This window comes from Pinus tabuliformis, chromosome 7 (assembly GCF_031772625.1).
Source record: "Pinus tabuliformis cultivar Carrire ecotype Pingquan chromosome 7, CPIR1, whole genome shotgun sequence".
NCBI classification, from domain to species: Eukaryota; Viridiplantae; Streptophyta; class Pinopsida; order Pinales; family Pinaceae; genus Pinus; species Pinus tabuliformis.
Genome location: NC_142293.1, coordinates 1,782,402,914 through 1,782,429,638, shown reverse-complemented (window position 1 = coordinate 1,782,429,638; position 26,725 = coordinate 1,782,402,914). Strand labels below are relative to the sequence as shown.

The 26,725-nt window shown below is 38.5% G+C and overlaps 1 protein-coding gene across 3 annotated transcripts in view; it reads left to right on the top strand.

Moving 5' to 3' along the window:
- Window positions 1-26,725, top strand: part of LOC149255488 (RNA polymerase II C-terminal domain phosphatase-like 1) — a 142,527-nt gene that overhangs the window by 31,677 nt on the left and 84,125 nt on the right. For all 3 annotated transcript variants that reach the window (XM_089460495.1, XM_089460493.1, XM_089460494.1), the window contains 8 exons: window positions 1,705-1,775; window positions 1,925-2,030; window positions 2,156-2,236; window positions 2,538-3,143; window positions 3,255-3,318; window positions 21,692-21,813; window positions 21,976-22,029; window positions 22,258-22,354. In XM_089460495.1, the coding sequence (XP_089316621.1) occupies window positions 1,705-1,775; window positions 1,925-2,030; window positions 2,156-2,236; window positions 2,538-3,143; window positions 3,255-3,318; window positions 21,692-21,813; window positions 21,976-22,029; window positions 22,258-22,354 (1,201 nt within the window). The remainder of the gene's footprint in view (window positions 1-1,704; window positions 1,776-1,924; window positions 2,031-2,155; window positions 2,237-2,537; window positions 3,144-3,254; window positions 3,319-21,691; window positions 21,814-21,975; window positions 22,030-22,257; window positions 22,355-26,725) is intronic.

Sequence of the window (26,725 nt, the reverse complement as noted above, 5' to 3'; positions counted from 1 at the left end):
TTCAGGAATGATTTTGCAGACTTTGTGGCCAGCGCAAAAGAGAGAAACTGGGCATACGTGGGAGATAGAGTTTCAGCCATTGGGGCTATTTCTTGCTGGGAGAAATAAGGGAAGTATTGGTGGAGTTGATTGCTACATTTCAGGAGTGTTTGGGGAGGATTTTGTTGGTGGTTTGACAGACAACGTGCTTCAACAACTATTGGAAAGCGTAGGGCTTTTGGGGGTCGATTTTGGAAGGTCAAAATCAGGCTAAACCATTTCTATGTTTTTGTGGGTTTTGCCTGAGGAGCCTAGATATAAATTTGCCGAATTTTCTGAGAACCAGATGTGGGATTTTCAGCCATACCTTGGCAACAGACAGTGCAGAATTGCTGGGGACTGCACAGTGCCTTTTGGGGGTCGATTTTGGGAGTTGATTTTGGGAGGTCAAAATCAGGCCAAACCATTTTTGGGTTTTTGTGGGTTTTGCCTGAGGAGCCTAGATATAAATTTGCAGAATTTTCTGAGCATCGGAGGTGGGGTTTTCAGCCATATCTTTGCAACATACAATTCAAAATTGCTGGGGACTGCACAATGCAGCTGTTGGTCAGTTGATTGTAGCTCCTAGGCCATGTGCATTCCTTCCATATTTTGTACTCTTGCACCAGTTTATAATAAAATGGCTCAGCTGCTTCCATATTTATGATAGTTATGGACGTTTTCTTGTTTTGAAATTTCTGTGGTAAAAATTGTTATTTGCTTGCGTATCATTGTTTTTCCTATTTTGGAACATTACATTCACAGTTTAGTCCCTATGGCCTAGAGGGATTTTTTTGCCTTAGAGGTCGAGAGGGAGGTGCGTGAGTCTTACCCAACGAGGACTGTGGATGGGATCTCCTCTTCTGGGTTTAAGTTTAAGGACCACCTATTGAAGTGCAGTCCCATCCTTAACAATTCCTAGAGAAATTAGTAAAATATGTTTAGTAATATTTTGATGTGGTTTCCAACCAGAATTTTCTTATTGGTCTTATACCGCAAGCTGATCTATAGACAATAGTTCCAACTTCCAAAGTACTAGCAATGAGATTATTCATAACATTTTTTTATCAGATCTGGAGCTATAGATGTTGGATGCCATATCAGTTATGATTCCAATAGTTAAGAGTCTGGTATGCTTGTGTTAAATAATTGAGAATCCAAATAGGTAAGACGGGTAATGTTGGCAAGTCTACTTTTCAAAGGGGCCTGGGGGTTTCAATCATGCAATAAAATACAATCCTAGGGATATACTAGGATTAATTTATTTTGACACTATCCACCATTACGCATTTTTCTTGTTTGCTTAAGAATATAAAATCTAGTAATGATTGTAATTTGAGATATTTTTAAAGGGTCATGTTTGAGTTGCACCTTAACTGTTTTGTTGTTAGGCACATAAATGTGACAAAGGTCCAAACTTCCATGACAGATGCATTTTATTTCTTTCAAATGTTTAAATTAGGCCCCATTTAATGTTTCTGGTGGGTTGTTGAGTGTGCAAGGTCTTCGGAGCCCCATGTCATCTGACATGTCTAAAATGTTAAAAAAAGCTAGATGTATCGTTCTGATAGCATCTCTGCTTCTGCTATCAATATGTACAAAGTTTCTGTAAATATAAATGCCTTTGAATTTTGTTTTCTGTAATATTTGTGTGAAGCTTATCAAATTATTGTTTTGGATGTACAGACCAGTTGCCCTGTTCCAGTATTGTGTGTTGCAAGGAACGTTGCTTGTAATGTACGAGGTGGTTTTTTCAAGTGAGTAACACAGTTTTGATGGTGACATTCTAATGCATTTGGAACTCTTCAAACATATTTTGTCATCTGATATGGTGAATTCTCTTAGAATCTTGCTCTTGAGCAGGTCAGATATTTAATATGATTTATTTTCATTTCTTTTGTGGCAGGGATTTTGATGAGGGTCTTTTGCAAAAGATGGCTGATGTATTTTATGAAGCTGATGTAAAAAGTCTTCCTCCCGCACCTGATGTGAGCAATTATCTGATTTCAGATGTAATCTATCTCTGGCCCATATTCTTTCCTTACTTGGCTTGCTTTTTTGAGAGTATTGTTTTGGTAAAGCTGTTTTAAGTTTAACTTCTGAATTGTTGAATTAAACGTGCCGTGATTCCCATCAGGATGATCTCAATGTGAATAGAGATCTACCTTTGCCAGAGGGCATGGCTGATTCGGAGGTGGAAAGGAGGCTTATCCCACAAGTATATTTTTGTACTCTTTGCTCTGTCAGTGTTAGCTTGGAAAAATGATCGGCAAGTAAATAAGGGGTTTAGAAACACTATAAACAGGGTTGTTTTGCTGTGTTACAATTGTAAAATATGGGTTTTAGTTACAATGCAGAACACTTTTCTTTGCATCTTGCCTCTAGTTTTGCTTATATTTTGAATACATATCTGCTCCTAGTGACAATCATCTGGACATTAATGTGCCTGTTCGAGTCAGATTCTTGTTATGCTTTTTTGCTATATAGTAAAAGTATACTTCTTGTTGGATTTATTATAGGAATCGAATGCAGCTGTACAACCTGACACTACCTCTAATGGTGTAGACAATCAAGATATAAAAATGACAACACCTCCGGTTGATCAGATGCAACCAACTGTTGTACCTTCAACTAACAGTCAGGCACAACCTTCTCGTATGGATCCTGCAATTGAGCAGAATCAAGAATATTCTCAGGGGATTGCAGCAGTTAAACCTTTTGTTCCTCAAACTCATAATGCTATAGAATCTGGTGTGCAAGGTTCACCAAGTAGAGAAGAAGGTGAAGTCCATGATACTGAATTGGATCCGGATACAAGAAGGCGGCTTCTCATATTACAGCATGGCCAAGACACTGGGAAACATAATTCTGTTGATCCTCCTTTCCCAGTTAGGCCATTGAAAATTACATTGCCCCCAAATCAAGCTCCTGGTGGATGGCTTGGACCAGAGGAGGAGATGAGTCCTAGGCAAATTACAAGGCCATCTCAAGGACCTCCTCTTCAACCTGATTCTCTCTCTTTTGATAAGCAACGGCTCCCGCAACCTTCATATTATCATGGTGCAGAGAATTCTCTTGCCAATGATAGGTGTTTTGATGAATCTAAAAGGCGGTTACCTGAAGATGTGGGTAATTCACTTTTTATTCATTTCAATGCGTTGAGTAATAGATTGTTGATGATTTCTCTTGAGCGTACTTTTTGATGTGGTTGCTGCTTGAGTTTGTTTGTTCTGCAGGGATATTTTGGAGATGACAAACTCAAAAACAATCACATGATTCCGGATTCATTTTCCCATTCAGGTATTTCTTTTTCTGGAAGAAAATATAAAATAGATACAAAGCTTTTCCAATGCAGCAGAAATCATATCACTTACCTTGTACATGTTCAGTCTCTATAGCTTTTTACTTGTATATTTTGTCTTCGTTGTTTTCATGGCATACACTTCCTGCATATAGGTTGTCTAGCATGTACATTTATCTTTAATTCTCTCTAAGTATCATGTATGAGTTTGTTACAAGATGTTTTCCTTGTGTATGAACTCAGTAGACTTTTTGTCTTTATGCTTGATACAAGTTTTTGAAAGATTACAAGCCTTTGACAACAACTGTTTCTGGGATTATATATTGATTGGTTCAAGCTTCTACATTCCGGTTGTCCCTCATCTCCTGGAAATAACTGCTATGTATATTTGATGGGTCTGGATCAATGTTGCACGAAGCGGGGACACGGAAGAGTCATTTTCCAAAAATCTAGGAAGCAAAGCGTCTCGAAAGCGTCTCCTATATGTATATATATTTATATTTTTTTGCATTTATATTCAAAACAAACATCCCAAATACCAAATTAGTTGTAGAAGACATGAAAACATGAAGATAGATATGGCATCCAGTATCAACCATCTACAATCTAGATTTCTCTTCTCTTGTCTAGCCTTTGCCTCTACTTCAATTCTATAGGGATTTTAGTCAACATTGCCTAATTTTGATCAAATAGCTTAATCCAAGCTTTATAATATGGTAGAGAAATTTTAACATGCTTGATCAATGATCCTGACTTGATTGAAGGGTACATAATTGCTAAGGCCATGACAAAGGAGTTCAACAACTAATAACACCAACACTGGGGTACAAATAGGGCTTGTTGCTCCTGATTAAATGCCAATCACATGTCCTCATACATGATATAATCCAATGAAACCCCACAATCCCATTGATCCTGAAAACTGTTAAGTTTGCTGAATTTTGAATGGGATATGAAATTCTATTTTCTCCATATGAAGTCTGATGAGGTTGGAACCACTCTCAAACATCCCGAGTCATTTCATGGTAATGGTAAAAATTTAAGTAAAATGATGGAAATGAGAGATAAAGGAGAATGTCACTTTACTTTAAGAATTTAACATTACCATTAGGGAGCATCGAGGAAGCGTCCAAGGGGTACCTTGGGAGTATTCAAAAAGTGAAGTTCCTCATAGAACAATTTGAAATTTCCAAAAAAAAAGGCCTCGTGGAACTGTCTACCTTCTCTCGGATCCGCGGTGGATACACGCTCGAACCTCCATAGATCTACACCTGATCCTTTTTGGATCTTCGGATCGGGAAGTAGGAATCGCGGATCGAGTAGTAGGAGCTGTGGATTGGGCCCCCACAGATCCAAGTTTGCAGGAATCGCCAAAAGAAGGAGGAACCGCAGATCCGATTTTCCGATTTGCGGTTCCGCCGAAGGATTGGTGGTGGATCCGTACCGGACGCGGATCTGCCTTTGGATCCTTGGGGGGGGGACGGTTCCTGCAACACTGGTCTGTATGCTTAACATGCCAAGATTCCTTCTTTGGTTGCGCAGGCTCCATAAAGTAGGATATTTGCTTTGATTCAACTTGCAAGTTTCATTCAAGACCAAAGTTGTCAGGCTCAGACTTGTCAAAGACTCCACAAATAAAAAAAAAACTCAAAACATGTTAAATTTTGTGCACAAAAAATATACTGGTGTGTTTGCGGAGTATAAGGCGAGTTTGCCAGGTGAGTATCCAGCATTTGGAAAACAGAAAAACTCAAAATATGATAAATTTTGTGCACAAAAATATACTGGTGTATCTACTGAGTCTGCCAAGTGCTGAGTTTGCGAGGCGGGTCTGAGGCAAGTCTTGGTTGAGTTTGACCAAGAAATATCCTCCCTGAGTCTCAGGATTAGTGTACTGATTTCTTTTATTTTAAAATTTACAATGAATGTTCTTGATGCACTCCCTTTTATGCCACCTATTATGATTACATGCCCATTTCATTTCATTTCATTTCATTTCATTTCAAGAGTGCTCCTGCTGAACATAGATGTTAAAATAGCCGTACATAGAATTGAAACCTGGGTTTGATTTCTTATCCATCAGTCCTAGGGTGGGCAAACACTCTAGGTGCTCATATTTCTAGATTGAAGATCATTTTTTGTGCAATTGTAGTGCTTAGAAGATAATAATAAAAGAGAGAAAAATTCTTTGAATTATTGGAGTTTTGATGGTTGCTCACTCTCACATGGGGTTGCCGTGATAACAAAGGATGCACAATAAATTTCGAATAGTGACAGAAACTTTGGACGCGTATTGTTGATTGGAGTAGAGAAGTAAGGGTTCCGCGTGCCTTGGTGCAAAGGCTAGCAGAAGAACCCACAAGACAACAACTTTAGTAGAATATTAATTATTTAATTATTTCCTAAAGTTGGACTAGGGAAAAAAAAATTCCTAAGTTAACTTATGATCTAATCTTAACCTTTGATCACGATTAAATATCAGTTGTTGAGAGGGAGATTAGTGTTGAGATTGAAATTATAAGAGGAAATAGTGCGAGTTGGTGGAAAGTTAGTTGAGCACAAGTAGTGTGTTAGATCAGCGAAAGGAAAAGACGAGGGTTTACCAGTTCGCTGTGGTTCAACGTCTAGGAAAGGGTCAGATTGAGTGAACGCTGAATTGCCTTAGCGCAGACCTCATTTGCGTAGTTCCAGTTCACATGTGTGCTTAGGAAGACAATCTCTACGCTTGCACTTGCGAGTAGACATAGAGATTTGCGTTGCCTTTTGGCAGATTGGGTGCTCAGTGATAAAATCGATTTAGCTTGGAGGATTGATCAGTGGTTTTCTTGTGATAAAAGGGAAGTTTCCCTTGTTGTAAAATTCTGAAGAAAAACCGTTTTGCTGAACATGTGGAGTTTCCATGGGTTCTTTGCGCTTCCCCTATTGTTGCCAACTTATTCATGGAAGTTTTTTACCAATGCTTTAGCCTCAACTCAATTTCAACCTAAGCTTTGGAAAAGGTTTGTTGATGATACCTGTGTTGTCTGGGCCCATGGTCGTGAGAAGTTAGATTTGTTCCTTGTTCATCTTAATTTTCAATTTGACTCCATCAAATTCACAATGGAGGTTGAGGTAGATGGTAGCCTTCTGTTCCTTGATGTTCTCCTTTCTAGAATGGAAGATGGTTCCGTGTCTCACAAGGTGTTTCGCAAAAAGACTCACATGGAACAATATCTTCACGCCAATTCTCACCATTTCCCGGTGCAAAAATTCAGAGTTCTTAACACTCTTGCTACTCGTGCACTGAGGATCTCAGATAATAACCATCTGGAAGATGAAAATTCCCATCTTCCGAAAGTTTTTGAAAATAATGGCTATAGTAAACATCAAGGTCTTGTAGCTTCTCAAAAAGCTTGTAAAGGTCTGAGGATTAGAAAAGCTCGTGATGAACAAGTTTCAAATGTTCTACTTCCGTCCATCCACGGGACCACTAGTAAGATTGCTCGTATTCTTAAAAAGAATAATGTTTCTGCTACATTCAAGCCCCTTAATACTATTAGAAGCGCCCTTAGATCTGTTAAGGACCCTGGGAACCCGAAGGACATGAAAAGGGTTTACTCAATCCCCTGCTCATGTGGGATTCCCTATATTGGAGAAACTGGTCGACCCATTAATCTGAGAATTCAAGAACATGCAACAAACATTAACCACAATCGTTCCTGCTCCTCATCTATTGTTGAACACGCGGAGAAAACTAAGCACCGTGTCTGCATTGAGGTTTCCAGGGTCATTGTGATGGTTGATCATTTCCACCATAGGAAGTTGAGAGAGGCCATTGAAATTGAGAAACATGTGAAAAATCTCATTAGGGATGATGGTTGGAAATTGAGTTTGAGTTGGATTTTTGCCCTCTCATTGTGATGATTGATTTTTTTTTTAACCACACACACACACACACACACACACATATATATTCCTTTTCCTTATTCTTGTTTCTTTTTCTAAATAATCTTGGCACATGCCTATATGGTGTTATATATATTTTGCTATTATAATTTTATTTAGTGTTCCAATAATATTATTTATCAATTTTTTATTCCCCTTACTATTTTTTTCACTCACTTATTTTAGTCTTTTATAGTAAATTTATAGTCTAGTTTATCCTCAAATAGTTCCTTTACCTAGTATTATTATTATTCTTTTTTATCTCCATTATATGTTTTTTATTTTTTTTGATGTTTTTTTTCCTCCTTGACGTTTATCCTAAATTATTTTTCCTAATTTTATTGTTTAAAATAATATTATATAATAATAATTGATTCTTCGATGGGGGTGATTATTGCGAGGGCCAGTTGGCGGTGCATCGGATCGTGGAGTCGAAGGGGCCTCCACGTGCCACACGATGGAATTGAAGGGTCGTTGGGACCTGTACCCCGCTCCTTGTGAGCAATACTTAATGGAACACAGGAACAGGATGGTGGGCATTAGTAGGCGTTGGGCGATGAGGAGAGAGTGCTGGGAGAGGAAGAGTTGTGGGTTGTTTGTGTCTTGGCTTAGGCTGTGGCTTGGGGCAACATAATAGGGCGACAACGTCAAATGTGGCTGGGAGAAGAATTGGCACCTGCAGAAAGCTTGGCCATGGGATCTGGGGGAAGAGTTCTCTGTCCGGCGTGACACAAAGCTCTGGGGCTGGAGAGTGTGGGTGGGGAGCAGACACAAAGCTCTCCTCGGTTTGGCTCTATCTCTGGTTCATGGAAGCTCCATTGGAGCATCAGTTTATTGGGGAGAACGACTTCTGGCGCTAGCTCTGGAGCCGTTCGTACCAAGCGGACCCTCGGACCAATGGCGTGCCTCCCTACTTCCTTGCAGGCTGTGGTTACGGTGCTGGTGTTGGACACTTAGGGCTCTTTGGCTCTGGTACTATAAGTGGAATTTCATTTTGGTCTATTCAATTTAGAATTGTGTGGTGTGTTTCTCAGGGCATATAACACTCTCCCCGTGGTGGTGCGACTGATGGTGGTAGTGTTGGCTGTATGCCTCGACAATGAGGACGTGCTCGAAGGGGGGGTGTCGACCCATGGATGGATGAACGCCAGCAGCATGGAGAGCCCAACTCGGACTCTGAGTCGATCGAGAGTTGCCATTCCGATGCGGACATAGCCATGCCCCTAGGTCGCTCCTCGGGCCACGTCGAAGCTTTGGTCACCTTGGAGTCCATCGCGGCCCAACTGAACAACATCCAACTCATCATGGAAATACTGAGGGAACAGAGGTATGATGACAGGAATGATTTGGTTGCTTATATCAATGACCTCCAACATATGCAGAATGAGATCCTGGACTCTGTGCGGCATTGCTTATATCAATGACCTCCAACACATGCAGAATGAGATCTTGGACTTTGTTAGAAGGCCATCAACGGCAGCTCCGATGCACAAACAACCATCTCCGCGCCTTGGAGACTCGGGTGGAACACATAGACTATCACACACACGAGCGGGCTGCGTTCTTTACAGCTCCTGCATTTCCCCTAACCACCCTCCTTAATGTGTATTTTCTGAGAGATGTATTTTTGCTCCTTTTGTGCCGGCAATAACCAATGACACCGACTGTCTTGGCTTCTCTTCAGGCTTCTTATTGTTCAGAGCAAGGCTCGTGCTCGCTCTTAAGCCTTTGACATTGTATCTTGTTGTAGTGGTGATGTATTTTGTTGACACTTATGCTATGATAATATAATGCATGTTTTTTGATCGACAAAAATAATAATAATAATTGATGCTAATATAATAAGAAAAACTATTATTTTTCCTTAATTTATTATATGATATAATAATATAATGATATATTATTAATTTAGTCAAAAGTTGTTGGTCTTTCCTACTTTTATCTATTATATTTCCCTATCTTTTGGTTCTTTCTATTTCTGACAATTAATTTCCTTAACCATCTTAATAGTTTCTTATATATTGACCAAACTATTAATATTTTCTTATATATTGACCAAAAATTCTTCCTAATGTTCGTTTTTATTAAAATAATTTATATATTTTTAACGACTAATTCTGGAACAAGATGCATCTCAGCTATCTAATCCTAATGATAGATCGATTTTTTCACCTTGGTCTTGAGGATGAACCTCATTAGAAGGTTCGAAACGTCGACCATCAAATATTATTGATGTGATTAATCCAAAAGTCAGTTGCAAAAATCGATATGGATCACAAAAGTTTGAGATCAAATATAAAAATAAAAGAGACACAGAGTTGCAAGTTTTCCTAACATGGTATGAAAGCTTGGTTTTTGATTGAAGTCCAGTCACATATTTTATCTTCAAGAGCAAGTTCTGCAATTCAAAGGGAACGAGTTTATCAGATCGATTTGGTTGTTAGGGTTTCTGGGCAATGCACATTGTTTTTGACAGTGCAATTTGTATTCATTAGTTCGATTTGTCAAGATGGCATATCAGGGTCTTAGATTTGAAGACAGATTGAATGGTGTGTCCAACTTTTGTCCATGGTGTGAAAGGATAACAGTGGTGTTGGAAGAACAGGGGGTTTGGGATTTTGTTGATAATGTCCCATCTATGCTCACTGATCTTTAGCAGTTGGCTCAACATAATAAGATGGATGCCAGGGCAACAAGGATTATCCTGGAAGGTGTCAAAGACCATATTATCCCTTACCTAATTGGGAAGAATAAAGCCAAAGAAATGCAGACAACCATCATTGGTCTCTATCAGCATTAGAGCGAAGTCAGAAAGTTGGGACTAAAGGACACACTTAGAAGCATTAAAATGTCCAAGTTAGATTCAACAGTGTCTTATCTCACCAATTTTTCCAAAGTAAAGGAAGAGTTGATTGGTGTGGGTGAGACAATTCTAGATAGGGATTTGGTAAATTTTGCCCTATTAGGTTTTAGCAAGTCGTGGTAAGCCTTCACGGATGGGGTATGTGCTTGAGAAAAGTTTCTAGATTGGGAGTGTTTATGGGGTGACTGCGTCGAAGAGGAGATTTATAAACAAGATCATGCTGGATCTTGCGTTACGAGCGAGGAAGATGAAGAAAATTTTACTCTAACAGTAAGGGGGCCAAGTCCAAAGGTAAAAAGAGCAGTGGTGGTGATGAGCTGAGTTCTAAGGCCGAGAAGAAGAAAAAATATTTTAACAAGATCAAGTGATTTTCATGCCACTAGTTTGGGCATTATGCTACTAAATGCCTTAATAGGAATAAAGGGTCCAAGAAGGACCAAGTAGCAGCCTCTGCTAAGATAGTTGAGTTCTCTTGTCATTTTGAGGAGTTTTCACTCATTGCCTATATGGCAAGTTTAGTGGCTACCAGTTTATGGTTTGTGGACAACATTGTGTCCTGTCATATGAGGGGAAATAAGAAGTATTTCAACAAACTGTTAGTAAAGGACATGCAGTTTGACATTGAGATGTACGAGGGCTCAAGAAGAACCTCGTTTTAGTTTAAGCTTTGGAAGATAAGGCGTATGAGGTGACCTTCAAACAAGGTCACATTTTTATAAAACCCCTTGACCCCAAGGTGTCAAAGCAGAGTGGGGTTAGGCACAAGAGCCTATATAGATTACAGTTTGAGACAGCTGCAACATTCACTAGTAGAGGAGGCTGTGCTCAGGTAATGAGCTTGGGGAGTTATGGCATAAGTTCACGGGGCATCTGCACCATGGAGTGCTAAAGATTCTTAAGGAGATAGTGATATGGCTGCCACAGTGCAACATGGATCAACGTGAGGTCTGCAACGGTTGCACACTTGGCAAATATGCCAAATCATCTTTTCTTAGTAGACACAACAGGACCAAGGGCATCTTGGACCTTGTTCATTCAAATGTGTGTGGTCCTTTCTCTATAGTATCCCTTAGTGGGTACAAGTATCATGCCACCTTCATAGATGATCATTCGAGGAAGACTTGGATATTCTTCTTGATGCTATGTGATTCATTTCACTAGTTTCAATCCCACTTCTTCACCCCTGTGAGCATCACCCGATGCAATGAGTGCTAAGTGAACTATTCAAAAATCATGAGAAATTAGTCAGTTACGACTACCTCTCATGGAAATGGTCATACGTGAATGACTTACTTAACGCAGTTGAATCCCAAAAATGATATCTAATATAATGCACTGCGTAAACCCCCATACTTAAATTCAAAAAGAGTCAAGGGATCTCTACTTGAATGGTTCATGAGGCACAATACTTGCTAAGGTTTTGCAAATGGGGTAGCAAGCTAAGTGGGCTTGATTGTGGGGAAAACTCCACAGTTAAGCGCGCTTGAGCCAGGGGAGTTCTGGGATGGGTGACCTCCTGGGAAGTCCTGGTTACTGGGTGCAAGCCCCGGAAGTGATGATTGATGCTATGTGATTCATTTCACTAGTTTCAATCCCACTTCTTCACCCCTGTGAGCATCACCCGATGCAATGAGTGTTAAGTGAACTATTCAAAAATCATGAGAAATTAGTTAGTTACGACTACCTCTCATGGAAATGGTCATACGTGAATGACTTACTTAACGCAGTTGAATCCCAAAAATGATATCTAATATAATGCACTGCGTAAACCCCCATACTTAAATTCAAAAAGAGTCAAGGGATCTCTACTTGAATGGTTCATGAGGCACAATACTTGCTAAGGTTTTGCAAATGGGGTAGCAAGCTAAGTGGGCTTGATTGTGGGGAAAACTCCACAGTTAAGCGCGCTTGAGCCAGAGTTCTGGGATGGGTGACCTCCTGGGAAGTCCTGGTTACCGGGTGCAAGCCCCGGAAGTGATGATTGATGCTATGTGATTCATTTCACTAGTTTCAATCCCACTTCTTCACCCCTGTGAGCATCACCCGATGCAATGAGTGCTAAGTGAACTATTCAAAAATCATGAGAAATTAGTCAGTTACGACTAGCTCTCATGGAAATGGTCATACGTGAATGACTTACTTAACGCAGTTGAATCCCAAAAATGATATCTAATAAAAAAATATTTATTTATTCTACAATTGCATGTGTGTATTTGTAACGATGGTATTAGAGCATTTAAATCCTCTGGCCAAAAACCATTGCATAGGCTGGCTCGTTCCACTACATACGGTTGTTTGGTTCGTGTCCAACGTCGTCGTCCCTTCTCGCCATGTTATGTCCGCCCTCCTTGTTCCCGTCTTTTTGTCTGCAATTTCCTTGTTGTTCTGCTCCTGTCCCCACTGGTTGCGGTACTGTTCTGTCGCGTTTGAATCATCCTGTCGCCAAAACACTGTGTGTATACCTTCGTTCTGTCGTGTCTAATCCCAAACCGATTCACCGACAAACACCATGATGTCACTGTGTTAGTAGACACAAGAATCAGTCATAAGAGTCATGGTGCTAGATGACAAAAGAATAGGATGGAGTTGGCAAATTTCATAAGGCTGAATTACAATTAAGCGATTATGAATTGGAGTCTAGTTTCTACACTGTACCCCTTAGAGGAGTGTCTGTTTTAGGAATACAATGGCTACAAGCATTGGGAACGTACTCTGCAAATCATTAGAAGCAAATTATTTAAGTTCAAATGGGCTGGTAGAAGACATAAATTGTTCATATTCCAACCACCTCCTACTCAAATTGTATCTGCACAACAAATGAAAATACTTATTCGAAAAGGAGCACCAATATGTATCACACAATGTCAACAAATAGGGTTATTAACAACAAATGTAGTTCAACCACAACACCTAGAGATTGCAGGTTTAGTCCAAAGGTATAACAAAGTATTTTAGGAATTGCAAATGAAGTTACCGCCTTAATGAAAGATAATAGAGAGACTAATTCAAGATCTATTAAAATGTGGAGTTATTACAAAAAGCAAAAGCTTGTATGCAACTCCAATGGTATTGGTTCGAAAGGATGGATATTTTAGACCACGTATAGACTATCAAGGGTTAAACAAAAGAACTATAAAAAACAAATTTCCCATCCCATTCATAGATGAGTTGTTAGACGAACTCCACGACACAAAGTACTTCTCAAAGTTAGATCTGAGGTCAGGTTATTATCAAATACGTGTATGGCTAGAAGATGTTGAGAAGACTGCTTTCAAAACTCATGAAGGACATTATGAATTCAAGGTGATGCCATTTAAGAATAAGAAATGCCCCAACTACATTCCAAGCAATTATGCATGAGCTTTTTTATCCACACTTATAGATGTTTCTATTAGTTATCTATAGAAAAACTTGGAAGGAGCACCTCAAGCACCTGGAGGATGTGCTTTCCTTAGTAGAAAAAAATCAATTGTAAAATGATGAAAGTGTACTTTTGGTGAAAGGGAAGTCGAAGACGTCGGTCACATCATATTCAAGGAAGGAGTCAAGGCGCTGACCCTAGTAAAATCAAGACAATCAAAGAATGGCCAAAACCAAGAAGTATTTTGAAAGTAAGAGGGTTTCTGGGATTAAAAGGTTATACTAGAAGATCTGTCAAAAACTATGTGCACTTGATTGCACCCTTATCAAAATTGTTAAAGAAAAATACCTTTCAATGGGATAGCAAAGCAAAAGAATTTTTTGAGACATTAAAAGAAGTAATGTCATCTACTCCAATATTAGCAACTCTAGATTTTTCCAAACCTTTTGTGGTAGAATGTGATGCTTTAGGGTTTGGAGTTGGAGCAGTATTGATGCGAGAGAACCACCCAATAGCTTTTGAAAGCCGAAATCTCAACAAAAGGGAAAGCCTAAAGTCTACTTATCATAAAGAAATGCTTGCCATCAATACCTCATGGGAAGCAAATTTTTGATTCATATAGATCACAACAGTGTTCAATTCTTGTTACAACAAAAAACATTATTTACAGAACAACAGAAATGGATGGAGAAATTCTCCACATTTGACATGGAAATACTACATAAAGGGGGAAGGATAACATAATTACTGATGCACTTTTGCGAAGAGATGAAGATATAACAACATGCACAACTTTAGTAGTAGTTCCCAACTGGTTAGATGAGATTCAAATTGAATATGGCAAAAATTGTTCTATAATTGAAAATTTGGATCAAAATCCTAACTTTGAATGGAAAAATGATATATTATGGTATAAAGGTAGAATCTATTCGATCCTCCAAATTTAAAATGAAGGTTTTAAAGGAAACACATAGTTCGCCAGTTGCAGGACATGTTGGATTCTTCAAAACATACTATAATGCTCGTCAATCATTCTATTGGAAAGGGATGAGTAAAGAGATTCAAAAATTTGTCGTCGAATGTGATATTTGTCAAAGAAGTAAAAATGAGAACGTTCTAACTTCTAACCCTAGGATTACTTCACCCTTTACATATCCTAAATCAGAAGTGGGAGGAGATGTCGATGGATTTCATTGAAGGGTTGCCTATGTCTGACGGAAAGGACAAAATATTCATTGTGGTGGATAGAGTAACCAAATGCTATATTTTTGTAACTATGTTGGAGTATCCCTTAACATGAGTTCAACTTATCACCCTCAAACAGACGGACAAACATAAATAGTGAATAAATGTTTGGAAACATATCTTCGTCGTTTTGTAACAGATAATAAGCAAAATAAATGGTCTTAATGGTTACATCTAGCCAAATGGTGGTACAATTCCACCTACCATACATTAGCTAAAATGACTCTTTTCAAGCTTTATATGGTTATGAACCTCCCAAATGGAAGGACTTCGCATTAAGTGACTCTAAGGTTCAAGTAGTGAAGAATCAGTCTGAAGAAAATAAAAAATCATTAAAATATTGAAAGAAAATTTAACAACTAGTAATCAAATGAGACAAGAAGCAAATCAACACCGTTTAGAGAGAGAATTTGAAAAAGACGATTGTGTATTTGTAAAACTTCAACCTTGTTGCCGCCTAAATCCACACCGGGGATTATCGTGGAGGAAGTCTTCAACTCCACTTGGTGTGGCCTTGGGGGCAAGTTGCATGTTGGGGTTGCCACCCAATTCCCAACTCCTCCATCTAGGCTAACTCCTAGCAAAGCCAAGGGGGGTAGTCCCTAAAGAAGAAAACTAAGGTTTGATTAGTGCTATGCTAAACAAGTTCTAGGAGTTAATATGACTTAAACCAATTTACAATTCACCATTTACAATATAGACCATCACATATGCTTCAACATAAGAAATGATTTTGCAAGTACATAAGCATCACATATCATTCATGACAAAACATATATAAGAGGGCCAAACCAATGAATGAAGCACTTGGGCAATATAAATATATGATCAATTAAGAGACTATTGCCAATAATCCAACTAGATGCTCGCAAGAAAAGTACTTGAAAATGAAAGGGATTGAAAGCAAAGTACTTGAAATAAAAGTTGCTTGAAATCAAGTGCTTTTAGATAGCAATTAGCCAATCTGTGAATAAATTTGTACAACAAAAGCAATGCTATCTCAATCAAGTACACAATGTGAAATATAAAGTGTGATGAATTGCCTCTTGGTTGATTATAGAGTTAATTAGGTTGTCTCTCGAGTTAGTGTAAATTATAGAGATTGCACCTATTCTAATTTGAAACTTTTCCTCCAAAAACTTATCCTAGCAAAGATAAGTATGGCTGCAAGGAGATCCAACGTGGAGAAGCTTAGCTTCATTAATGAGTATCCACTTGATTTCTCAAGTCAACCCACTCGTAAGTAGATCCAACATTGGGCTTTATCAACATGATTTAGCAAGTTGAGTGTTTGCCGTCTTCAAACTTGGAAAAAGAAATGGGTGAAAAGTGGCCCTATTAAATTATACAACTAGTTAAGTTGGAGGTTAATTTCACTAAATACAAAGGAACTCAAATCCAATGGAACTAGCAAGTTAAAATGACGAAGCTAAATTATGATTGCAGGAATGAAAGGAAATGAAATGATTGCAATTTCCTAATTTGTGATAAAGATCCCTTGCATAAATAGATGATGCCTTGAAAAGAAAGAACAAGAGCAGATTATGAGGATTTTTAAGCAAGTAAGCAAATAAAATCATTTGTGAACAATAGTTTTGCAAGGAAATAAATACTCAAAAAATAGATGAAATAAGAAAAATGGGGTTAATCCATAAGACTCGTTCAAATTTTTTTTGCATGTAATGTTTGGAGACTATGAACTATGTTCCATGAAATGAAAAGTGAATGAAAGTGTATCCAATCATTCAATCAATCACATGAGGACCTTCCCCAAGTGGTGAAGAGTGGGATGCCAAGGGGAAAAGGTCCCCAAGCTCCAAAGAGAAAATGTTATTTTTATTAGAGTGAGGATCCCCCTTATGTGATGAGGGATGCAAAGGAAGTTTTTTTCTCCTTGGGAAAAGTTTACAAGTGTTTTACCTCAAAGGGGAATTGCTCTTTTCCCAAAGGATTTCGTTACAAAAGAGAGTGAGCCTAATGAAACAGGAAATTACAAAGCGCCTTTGAGTTTGGCTCTTCAAGATCCACAACCCAAAAATGAAAGAGGGAAAGACTCCCTTGGAATTTGAAGTAGGCCTCCCAAGAGTGGTGAGTTACAATGGTATAACTTCAAAGGGTTCCTTTGATGAGTTTTGGAGGCACCAAGTTTGAAGAAGGAAAGCAACTTCAAGTCTGTCCAAGAGAATAAGCTCTCGTTGTCCCAAAACAGTCAATAAGGGACGCTAGAATGTCCTTTGCTGCCTCCAAAATCAGTCAAGGAAGACTGATTAAAAATCTGCCAGATCAGTCCAAGAAAGAGAGTCTTTTTGCTGCCCAAAAGCCCTACAAACTTGTGGGATAAGGAAGCCAAGTAATCAAGTTAGGAAGGATAGAAAATCTAAAGCAAGATGACCAATAGTTAGATCCTAAGCCCTGTTAAACTATTGATTTCAATGAACTAAGGAAAGGAAACTTTGTTTGCCCAAGGAGACGAGGAAATCTTGGTTTCCTTGGACAAAAATGGGACTGATATTAACAATCAACCCCTTGGAAGAGCCTAGGAGTTGTAGATTTTCAATGCAAGTACAAATACATAATCCCAAAGTATATATAGAAATTGACTGATGAAAGGAAGCCAAAGAGGGGCTAGTGGAGCCTCCCAAAAATTACTCTTAAGAACACATTATGGCAGCCCTTTGGAGGTGGGTTGAATGAATACTTCAAATCCGCTTGTAAACTAGAGGTAGCCTGCAAATACGCACCAAAATGCCTCCAGATGCTTTTTAGCCATAGCTGGAAACTTTGCAAGAGAAAATAATCACTGTAAGCTATTTACAAGTACCTACAAATGATTAAATTAAATGCCTAGTTTACCAAGTGAAAAACAAATACTTACTAATCACTTCCTTGAGATAACACTATCACTCCAAGGATCCAAGCATACAAGATATGAAATAAACTAGAAACTCAACAAATTACCTCCACCACAAGCAAGGAAGAGAGAGCACCTTCTGACCTCCAAAGTCTTCAATTTTATTAGAGAAAATAAGAGATTACAAAATCCAACAGAGTTTTCCCAAGCATGAGCTTCTCAACCCTGAGCAAATGGGAGCTCAGAGGGTTTATTTATACAAGATTAGGGAGCTAATCACAAGAAATGTTGATCAACAAGTGGCAAGATGGTGTCAATCCCAATGAGGGTTGAATTCTCCATGTGTAACAAGGCTGGCTGTAGGTGTCATTGCTGGCTTGCAAGTTCCCTTTCCAAACTGTGAGTTTACCTCTTTGATTGGCAACGTATTCCTTGTTGTGGACAAGTGTGAGGAGAGTGGTGTGGTAGGGGAATGAAATATCCCAGTCGATACTGCTATAACTCCAACCAATTCCCATCAAATTTGGCGTTGCGTGATAGCTGTAGGAGGATCTGTGTACTGTTAGAGTACACTGCACATGGAGCTGGCCTAAACTGCTAACAAACCCGTGTACTAGATGGCAGCCAATCAAGTGGAGGTGAGTGGAGTTAAGTGTGTAGATCCTCTCCAAAAATGTAAGTTAACTAAACTTGATTTATCCCACCAAATCTGCGCTGATCTTCACAAGGAAATCGAGCTGCTGACTTGGTAATTCGAGCCCCCTAACTGACAATTGACTTGACCTTGTCATTATTTGGAAACCGAATTTTAACGTGGCCTTCCAAGTCATTATTCATTTGTACTTTCACTTGATTTTCATTTTCCACCTCATTTCCTCACAGTGACACATTTAGTATGTTCACCATTTATTAATTTTTTGCATTTATGTCACTTTTTTGCCACTAACATAGGAAAAGTGGATTTTGAGGTGTTAGAAGTTATTTTTTGACCCTTAAAGTGGACCTTGAACGAATGTTGGGGTGGAGAGCATGAATTTTAAGTACTTATATGCCCCCAACATCTTCGAGGCTCACTTATTTACTATTTTTTGAATAATTTAATTAAAAATCCCATCCTGAGGGAATTTTTAATAAATTAAAAAATCCTACTAAATCCTAATATAATTCGGCGACACTTAAGATATGTCCTAGTATGGTAATATACATCGACTGTAGGCACTAGGATGTCCTAGTATGGTAATATACATCGACTGTAGGCACTAGGATGAACCCCGGGCTCGATCATGAAGCCGTCACTCAACTTTGGAGGTATGTGAGTTAAAAAAACTCAACTAATTATTCATCACTGAAAAGCAAGAATATTTAGCTAAGAAAACAACACTCTAGAGTGTACTTACTTGACGATTGAGTCTTAAGTTGCCTAAGCCTTTTACAAATGGTCATTATCCTAGTGACATTTAATACAATTCCACGCAGGGTTGCAAAAGTTGATAGAGAAAGAACTAGAAAGAGGAGAGAGAAAAGGTCAACAGGTGCCTGATGACTTTTGGTTTGTAAAAAATTTATGATGCCCTTGTACATTGGGCCATGGAGTGTTCAGATTCTGCTTGGTATGAGCTACTAGATAACAAACCTACAAGCAATTATCTCTTGAAGCAACAAAGGAAGAATAAGTTGGCTCCAAAATTTTATGGAGCTTTCCAAATAATAAAAAAAGTCAATGAAGTGGCTTATTGGTTGAAATTACTAGATAACTATAGGATCCATAACGTGTTCCATGTATTGTGTCTTAAAAAAATGCTAGGACGAAATCAATCAGTTCAAATAGAAATACTTGAAGTTGATGACGAAGGAAGAATCATTTTAGAAGCAGAAGACATTCTTGCTACTAGGGAAAAAGTATTATGTTCCAAAACCATTAAAGAATACCTCATTAAATGGAAAAAAATTTCCAAAAGAAGATTTTTCATGAGAAATAGAAAAGTTCAGACAATGATACCCATCATTACCTCTGCTTGAGGACAAATCATCTCCAAGGGAGTGGCAATGTTATGAATATAATAATAAATAATAATAAATGGTACATAATAATTAAATGGTAATTAATAAAAAACATTAGTAAACACATTAATTACCGAAAGGCAGGAGTCATGTCTATTCAAGAATCTTGTGACTAGTCAATGGCTATTTAGGCACACCGTCACGAGAGGTTGTATTCATCATTCATTCAATCAATAATAAAAGAATAACTATTTATTCTACAATTGCATTGGGTTGCTGCCAAGCACATGTTACGATATCTCATGGGGACAATAGAGCATGGTATAGACAGGTTGATGAGATATGAGGCTTGAGGGCTTCACTAATGTAGATTGGGCAAGTAGCTCCATAGACAGGAAGAGCACATAGAGATGCACATTCAGTGTAGGATCAACAATTGTTTCTTGGTTTAGCTGGAAGCAGAGATCAATTGCATTGAGCTTAGCTGAGGTCGAGTACATGGTTGCTAGTTTGGCGGGGTGCAAATCCATTTGGTTGAGGAAGCTTCTCGTGGGTTTGTTCAGGATGGAGTTGGAGCCCATTGTGATCCACTATGACAATCATAGTTGCATTAAGCTCTGAAAATCTAGTGTTTCATGCTCGCTCTAAGCACATTGACATACGTTATTACCACATCAGAGTTTTCAGAGAGGTATAGTATCTCTCCAATACGTGTACCAACAGAGGAGCAGACAACAAACATTCTGACCAAGGCTTTGCCAGGGACTAGATTTGTTTAACTTAGAAAGAAGTTGGGTGCAGTGTAAAACACCTTTCTCTCTAAGAGGGAGTGTTGATTCGAGTAGAGAAATGAGGGTTTTGTGTGCCTAGGTGCTAAGGCTAGCAGAAGAACCCACAAGACAACTAATTTAGTAGAATATTAATTATTTAACTATTCCATAAGTTAGACTTAAGAAAAATTAAAAATTCCTAAGTTAACTTATGATTTAATCTTATCCCTTGATCACAATTTAATCTCAGTTGTTGAGAGGAAGATTGGGGTTGAGATTGAAATTATAAGAGAAGATAGAGCAAGTTGGTGGAAAGTCAATTGAGTCAGATCAGCGAAAGAAGAGACGAGGGTTCAGCAGTTTGCAGTGGTTCAGCGCCCAAGAGTGTCAGCTTGAGTGAGGGCCAAATTGCCTTAGCTCAGACCTCATTTGCGCAGCTCCAGTTCGCACGTGTGTGCAAGAGGAGAAGATTTGTGTTCGCACGTGCAAGTAGACAAGCAGATTTGAGTTGCCTTTTTGCAGATTGAATGAGCAGTGATCCTCTGATTTATCTTGGAGGATTGATCAGTTGTTTTCCTGTGATAAAGGGGAAGTTTCCCTTGCTGTAAAATTCTGAAGGAAAACCTTTTTGCTGAAGAAAATAAAAGACACAGTTGCAGGTTTTCCATGGAGTTGGGGTTTCCTGGGTATATCTTGTGTTCTATGTGCTGATGTGTTTGTATTCTGATTTATTTTCTACTGTGCATGTTAAGATAGAAAACTCACTGTATCTATGATTTAAGTTTCCAGAACGCAGTTATTTGTATTTCTGGTTTTTACACATAAAAATTGCGAATCAGTTTACTGGATTTTAAGGAAATCTAACACATATCTGGATGGGATATCCAAGATCCTTTAATCTTATAGGACAAATGCTGCTAAGAATTGCACAATGCTGTAATTATTGCATCTTAGTCCTGTCTGTTTATGGTTTTCTTCTTTTGTTGCTTTTTATAGATGTTCTGCAAAAGAATAAATGTTTTCTTGTGGATGATGACTTTGGGAATTGAGAGTTGCAATAAATCATACTGGTTTTTCCAAGTTTCCTTTAAATTTTAATCACTTGGCTTTTTGCTTATGCCAGCCTTTTGGAGTCATTGCTCTTAGCTTGTCCATTTGCTCTCTGTCTCATACTCACTTGATTTTTCCAGTTTCCAATTTTCTAACAATATACTCAGTTGTTCCAACTCCCAACAACTGGGTTAGATAAAGTCCTCTTAGTTTCATTGCTTGCTTTCAGTCTGTTTATGGCATTGATAAAATCTCATTTCATATATAAATGATATCTGAAACTACTTTACTTTCATTAATTGAACAGAAGATGAAGATTCCTCTATGAACAAAACTTCATCTAACCTCAAACCTGGACGAGTGAATGCACTGATTGCTTCCAATACTGTTGGTGTTCTGCAAGAAATTGCTGCGAAGTGTGGTGCAAAGGTATTTAGAATGGACTTTGTCATTTTATAATCAGCTACCTATAACGCTATATTCTTCACTACTTATCTCTATGCTTTATGCTTAATCTACAGGTTCTATCTTTCTTTGTCTGGTTAAAGCTGATACATATGCTGTTAGACTATTGACTTTATTGTTTTTCAGGTGGAATTTATTTCACTGCTGAATACAACAATGGAGCTAGAGTTTTCGGTTGAGGTGAGTTTGTTGTGCACTTCAAGAGAATTAAACAGCAATAAGTTTAATAGTAGAATACAAATGCTCAATTAATACTGTAATTCTCGAAAATCTAAGATTCTGTTTACTTGTACCTTTAGAATCTTTTGTTGATGTTAGTTTCTTGTAAAAGTAAACAGTAAAAGTTGAGTGCATAACCAATGGATCTATCTGCAAAATTGTGGTTATTCTAATATTGTCTCAATCCAGGTCCTGTTTAGTGGTGAAAAAGTGGGTGCAGGCATAGGTAGAACCAAGAAGGAAGCACAACATCGAGCATCTGAAGATGCTCTTAAATACATGGCAAGTAAGTACTTATTAATTTTCATTATCCTTTCCTGTAAACCTCATTTTTTTATTTGTGCTAACCATGCATATTCTATTTGTTTCTCCTCGAGTTTGCCAGTGTTGAGTTCTTGGACTAGTTTCTCCGCTTTTTGTGCTTTGTTCGTAGATCTTTTCTTGTCGTTTTTGGCTTTGATATCGGAGCTGCTTTTACACTTCCACTTTGTATTACATTAATTGTACTCCTCCAGCCCCACGGACCTAGCTTTTGCTGTCATTTGGTGGACATTAATATAATGACATTATCTTAGCTATGAAACAAATTGCAACTTGGGTCTGTGGATTTTTGTATCTTAATTTTGTATATGTAGATGCATTTTTATTTGTAATGCCTTCTATATATTTTTCTAATTACAATTGAAAACGGACTGATATGACAAATACATATTCTTTGGATTATGTGCCATTAAAAGTAAATTGATGTGTTTCATGACCGGGCTTGATGATTTTAGATCTTTTCCAGTATCTGAGCAACTTTATGATTTTTCCAGTGAACAACTATTCCCAGGAATGAAAATAAAAAAAACCCAGAGCTTTAAGCTCGACAGATTTTAGTTAAAGAGATGTGTGATGAAACAATTACACAATAGATCCTGACTGAAAGTGTGGCCAGATTTGACTGTTAGTTTTACCTGTTGCTTGGTGATTGTTTTCCTTCACAGCAGCATGGTGGGCTCAACAGATCTGTACACAATCAATCTCACTGCAGCATGATGGTGTGGACTCTGTAGGTGAGGGAGCAGTTTTAGAGCAAACTAGGGTGCACAGCACTATTTTTGTAGGCTTCTAGCAGTGACGTTGCATGAAGGGTTATTTTCATGCTGTTCTAAAATTAGATTTCAGGTTTTTGGAAAAGAGGTGATCCCTAGGTGATAAAGTGCTGCTTTGTGATTTTGACTATTCCTGGAAGGTGCAATTGACTTGAGGACTCAGTTGCACTCTTTCAAGGTGCCTATAGGGCTAGGGTCTTACTTATCGACAGAGGTGCACCGGTGCACATTCATTTTAAAGCCCTTCTTTTTATTCTATAAAAGCAAGAGGTCACTCCACTGTCAGCATTGTTGATAACATTGCCGGTTTTTTGGCGATGTGCCGAAAAACCACGATATTTTGCTTATTTTTTCTTTTCAGATTTTTGCTGATGTATTCCGATTTTTTCTGATTTGGAAAAATGAATATATTTTGTATCTTTTAATGTTTGCAAATTTTTTTGCTGATACTGATGTTTTCAACACTGGTCAGAAGGTCAGTTGTTCTTTTGCCAGCAGCATTAATTGTAATGCACTTCTTCTTATTCTATAAAAGCAAGAGGACATTTGTCAGTAAGTCAATTTTGCTTTTGCTAGTGATTAGCATATTTTCTGTAATTTTTTTCTTTCTGAGTTAATAAATTGTGATTCGATTGATTGCTTCAATTCTGTAGCTTTCTGTTCATAATTTCAGATTGTTTGTGGATGTAGATCTAGTCTTCAGACTTTGCTGTTCTGGTTGAAGTTTCCTATCAGTCGGTTTAGTTTTCTAAGTACATATCTCACTATGACGTGCTGAAAATTTTAACATGGTATCAGCACTCTACATCTGAAATCTCGCAGTTTGTGCATGTAGTGGGCTACTGCATGTGAGCGGGAGTTGTTGGAGTATTTCAATGGGTGTGATACACTAGCTTTGGTGATTGAAGTTGATCTGTGTCTGAGATAGGTGCATGGACCTACGAGTAGTTTGTGTGCAAGATGTGACTCTAGTGATTGGGCTGTTAATTTTTGAGAGAGGCGATCTGCAGCTGTGATAGGGTGCTGATTTTGTTTAATTTGTGGCTGAGCTATTTGTTTGAGGTGTTCTTTGGAAGTTGCAAGAGAAACTAGTTTTGGTTCTAGAGAGTGATCGGTTAGAGGGTATTTCCAACTTTACATCTTCGAAGTGCAGACTATAGTTGTTGTTGGATGAGTTAAAGGGTGCTTCCAATTTTACACCTTGAAAGTGCAAACTGTAGATGTTGTTGGAGGAGGTTGAACTCTGTAGTTACTGTTACCACAAAATCTAGCAGGGCCCTAAGGAGGGAAAACCTATGGGACAACTACTAGACTAAGTGACAACAATGGGACAATGACCCACTATCACCTTAGTCAAAGTCCCCTTGTCTTTACGGACTTTCATCGATGGGAGGAGTCTCGGTAGATAGATAATCACCTTTTGATTGATGTTCTAGGGTTTAAGGTATTAGGTGATTAGGTAGGAACTCTTAGAGGAGGTTCAATGCAATATCTTGACACTTCTAGAGGTCTTTCGCTCCTTCTAAGAGACCTTGCAAGATCTTGCACAAGACCTAGGTTTTTATGAAGTATCGTGGTCAAAGACATTCTCGAGATCAAGACAAGTATGGGAAAGGGCTTCTTATGGTTTATTCCAATGAATACTATGCTCATACAACCCTCAAAGAAGTCCCCAAGCCAAGGAGATACAAGCTAGGTTTATCCCTTTTAGGGCACAAGATTTTATGGAGAACTATGATAAACTTACCAAACTCGGAGATCCTCTAGACAAGACCATAAGGAAGAGTCTTGTCCTCACGAAATTCGCCAGTTTACTCTCTAAAGGATTTCCCTTGATGCCCTAACCTAGCCATCCAATAGGAAGGGGGACGAAATTTTGAGGAGGAGAAATATGGAGAAGGAAGGAGTTGATCACCGAATGGCTTGGACCAATGCCTTCTCCTTTGGGCTATGGAGCCCTAGATGCTTTTAAATTGGCCAAAACCATCCTTAAGGAGGTTAAAGATTGATGCCCTAGCTACCGACTTTCAACATTTACCCACTCTAAGATTTATGGAATTTTATGGAGGAAAGACAAAATTTCATCCACTGGGAACATTCATCATTTGCCATACAATGAGTAACATATGCAATTGCCAACAAAATAACTTTCCAAAATGATTTTCAACAAACTAGGGCACAATAACATTAACCTAGTTGCAATAATTCGATACATTAGACATTATTTCAAGAGAATATTCAACAAAGAGTTCTTACAAGATGACAATATGATATATCCATCCACAAATCATGAGATAGTTCCAAAGAAGATCGAAAATTTCAGCCTCAAATGTGAAAATGCATCTAAGAGATCCAATAGCCAACCAAAGAAAAAGTGTGGATTTGCCAAGAAGGTTGAAATTCCCAAGTGTGATGATGATCTCTCACAAATGAACTTGAGTTCTATTTATATGAGTCTCACTAAGTCAAATTAGCCCCCAAAATATTAAACTAATGAGCATGAAACAAGCCTTGGTCAAAAGTCGACCAAGTAGCTTTCACGAATTATGAATTAGCCAACCATATGGTAGTTGAATTGATGACGTAATGCTGAAGTATGGCCAATGGAGGGCCGCATTGAGTCCTCTAGGTGCCTAGATGTGAGAGAGGGCTCCATAAAGTATGAATTAGGGGATGGCACAAATGCTAGTCTCATGGGTCTCTTGATGATAAAATACCCTGTAATGCTCCAATCTGAGGGCTCTGACGATGGTGCTTTCCCTCCCATGTCCACAAGGATGAAACAATCCTCCTTTGGGCTTGTGTTAGCTGCTAAACCATGCGTACACTACTAAGTTGGTTGGGTCATGCTAGTCCAAGTGCATCACCTCGTGAATAATTTGGGGCAACGAGTAGACTGCCGAGGGTGCCTTTCATATGAAATAACGTTCTGCACATGATAAGAGTCCCATGGTTCTCAACACTTCCCCTAGGGGTGTCAATATGATCCTTTGGTGGACTTGGGCCCCAGTTAAGTTGCTCAACCCATGATAAAACCACTTGCCAATCACATATAATGTCTAATGCGCATCCTCACCTTCAGGTACAATGATTCATTAGTGCATCTAAGTGAACAAAATTGTTAGTCAAGGGCACAAGGAGACTTCATATGGGGTTTCCCTTCCAAATGTGGGGCTTTGAGCTCAAAGTAGTGTTACCTCCCTAGGTAGGAGTGGTTAATAGACAACTCTATTAGGTGTTTCCAACCCCTAAGGAGAAAGACAGGTCCAAGGTACATCCTTTAAAGTGATAGGGGTCATGTGAGTAATGACGAGATGGATGGGGACGCAGGGGTCTCAAGGCTAAGTGCCATGAGTACAAGGGTGAAAATGATGAGGAATATCCACATATTGGACATACATATGTAGGAGGGAGCACGATTGGATACATGAGTTACCTTGACCTTTGTTTTCCCACCTTTCTTCATTTTCCTTTTGCCTTTTCTTGATATTTATTTGCATCACTGCTCAGGGCTTCGAGAAATGAGAGCATGCTGTGTATGATGTAAGTAGTTATTACCTCCT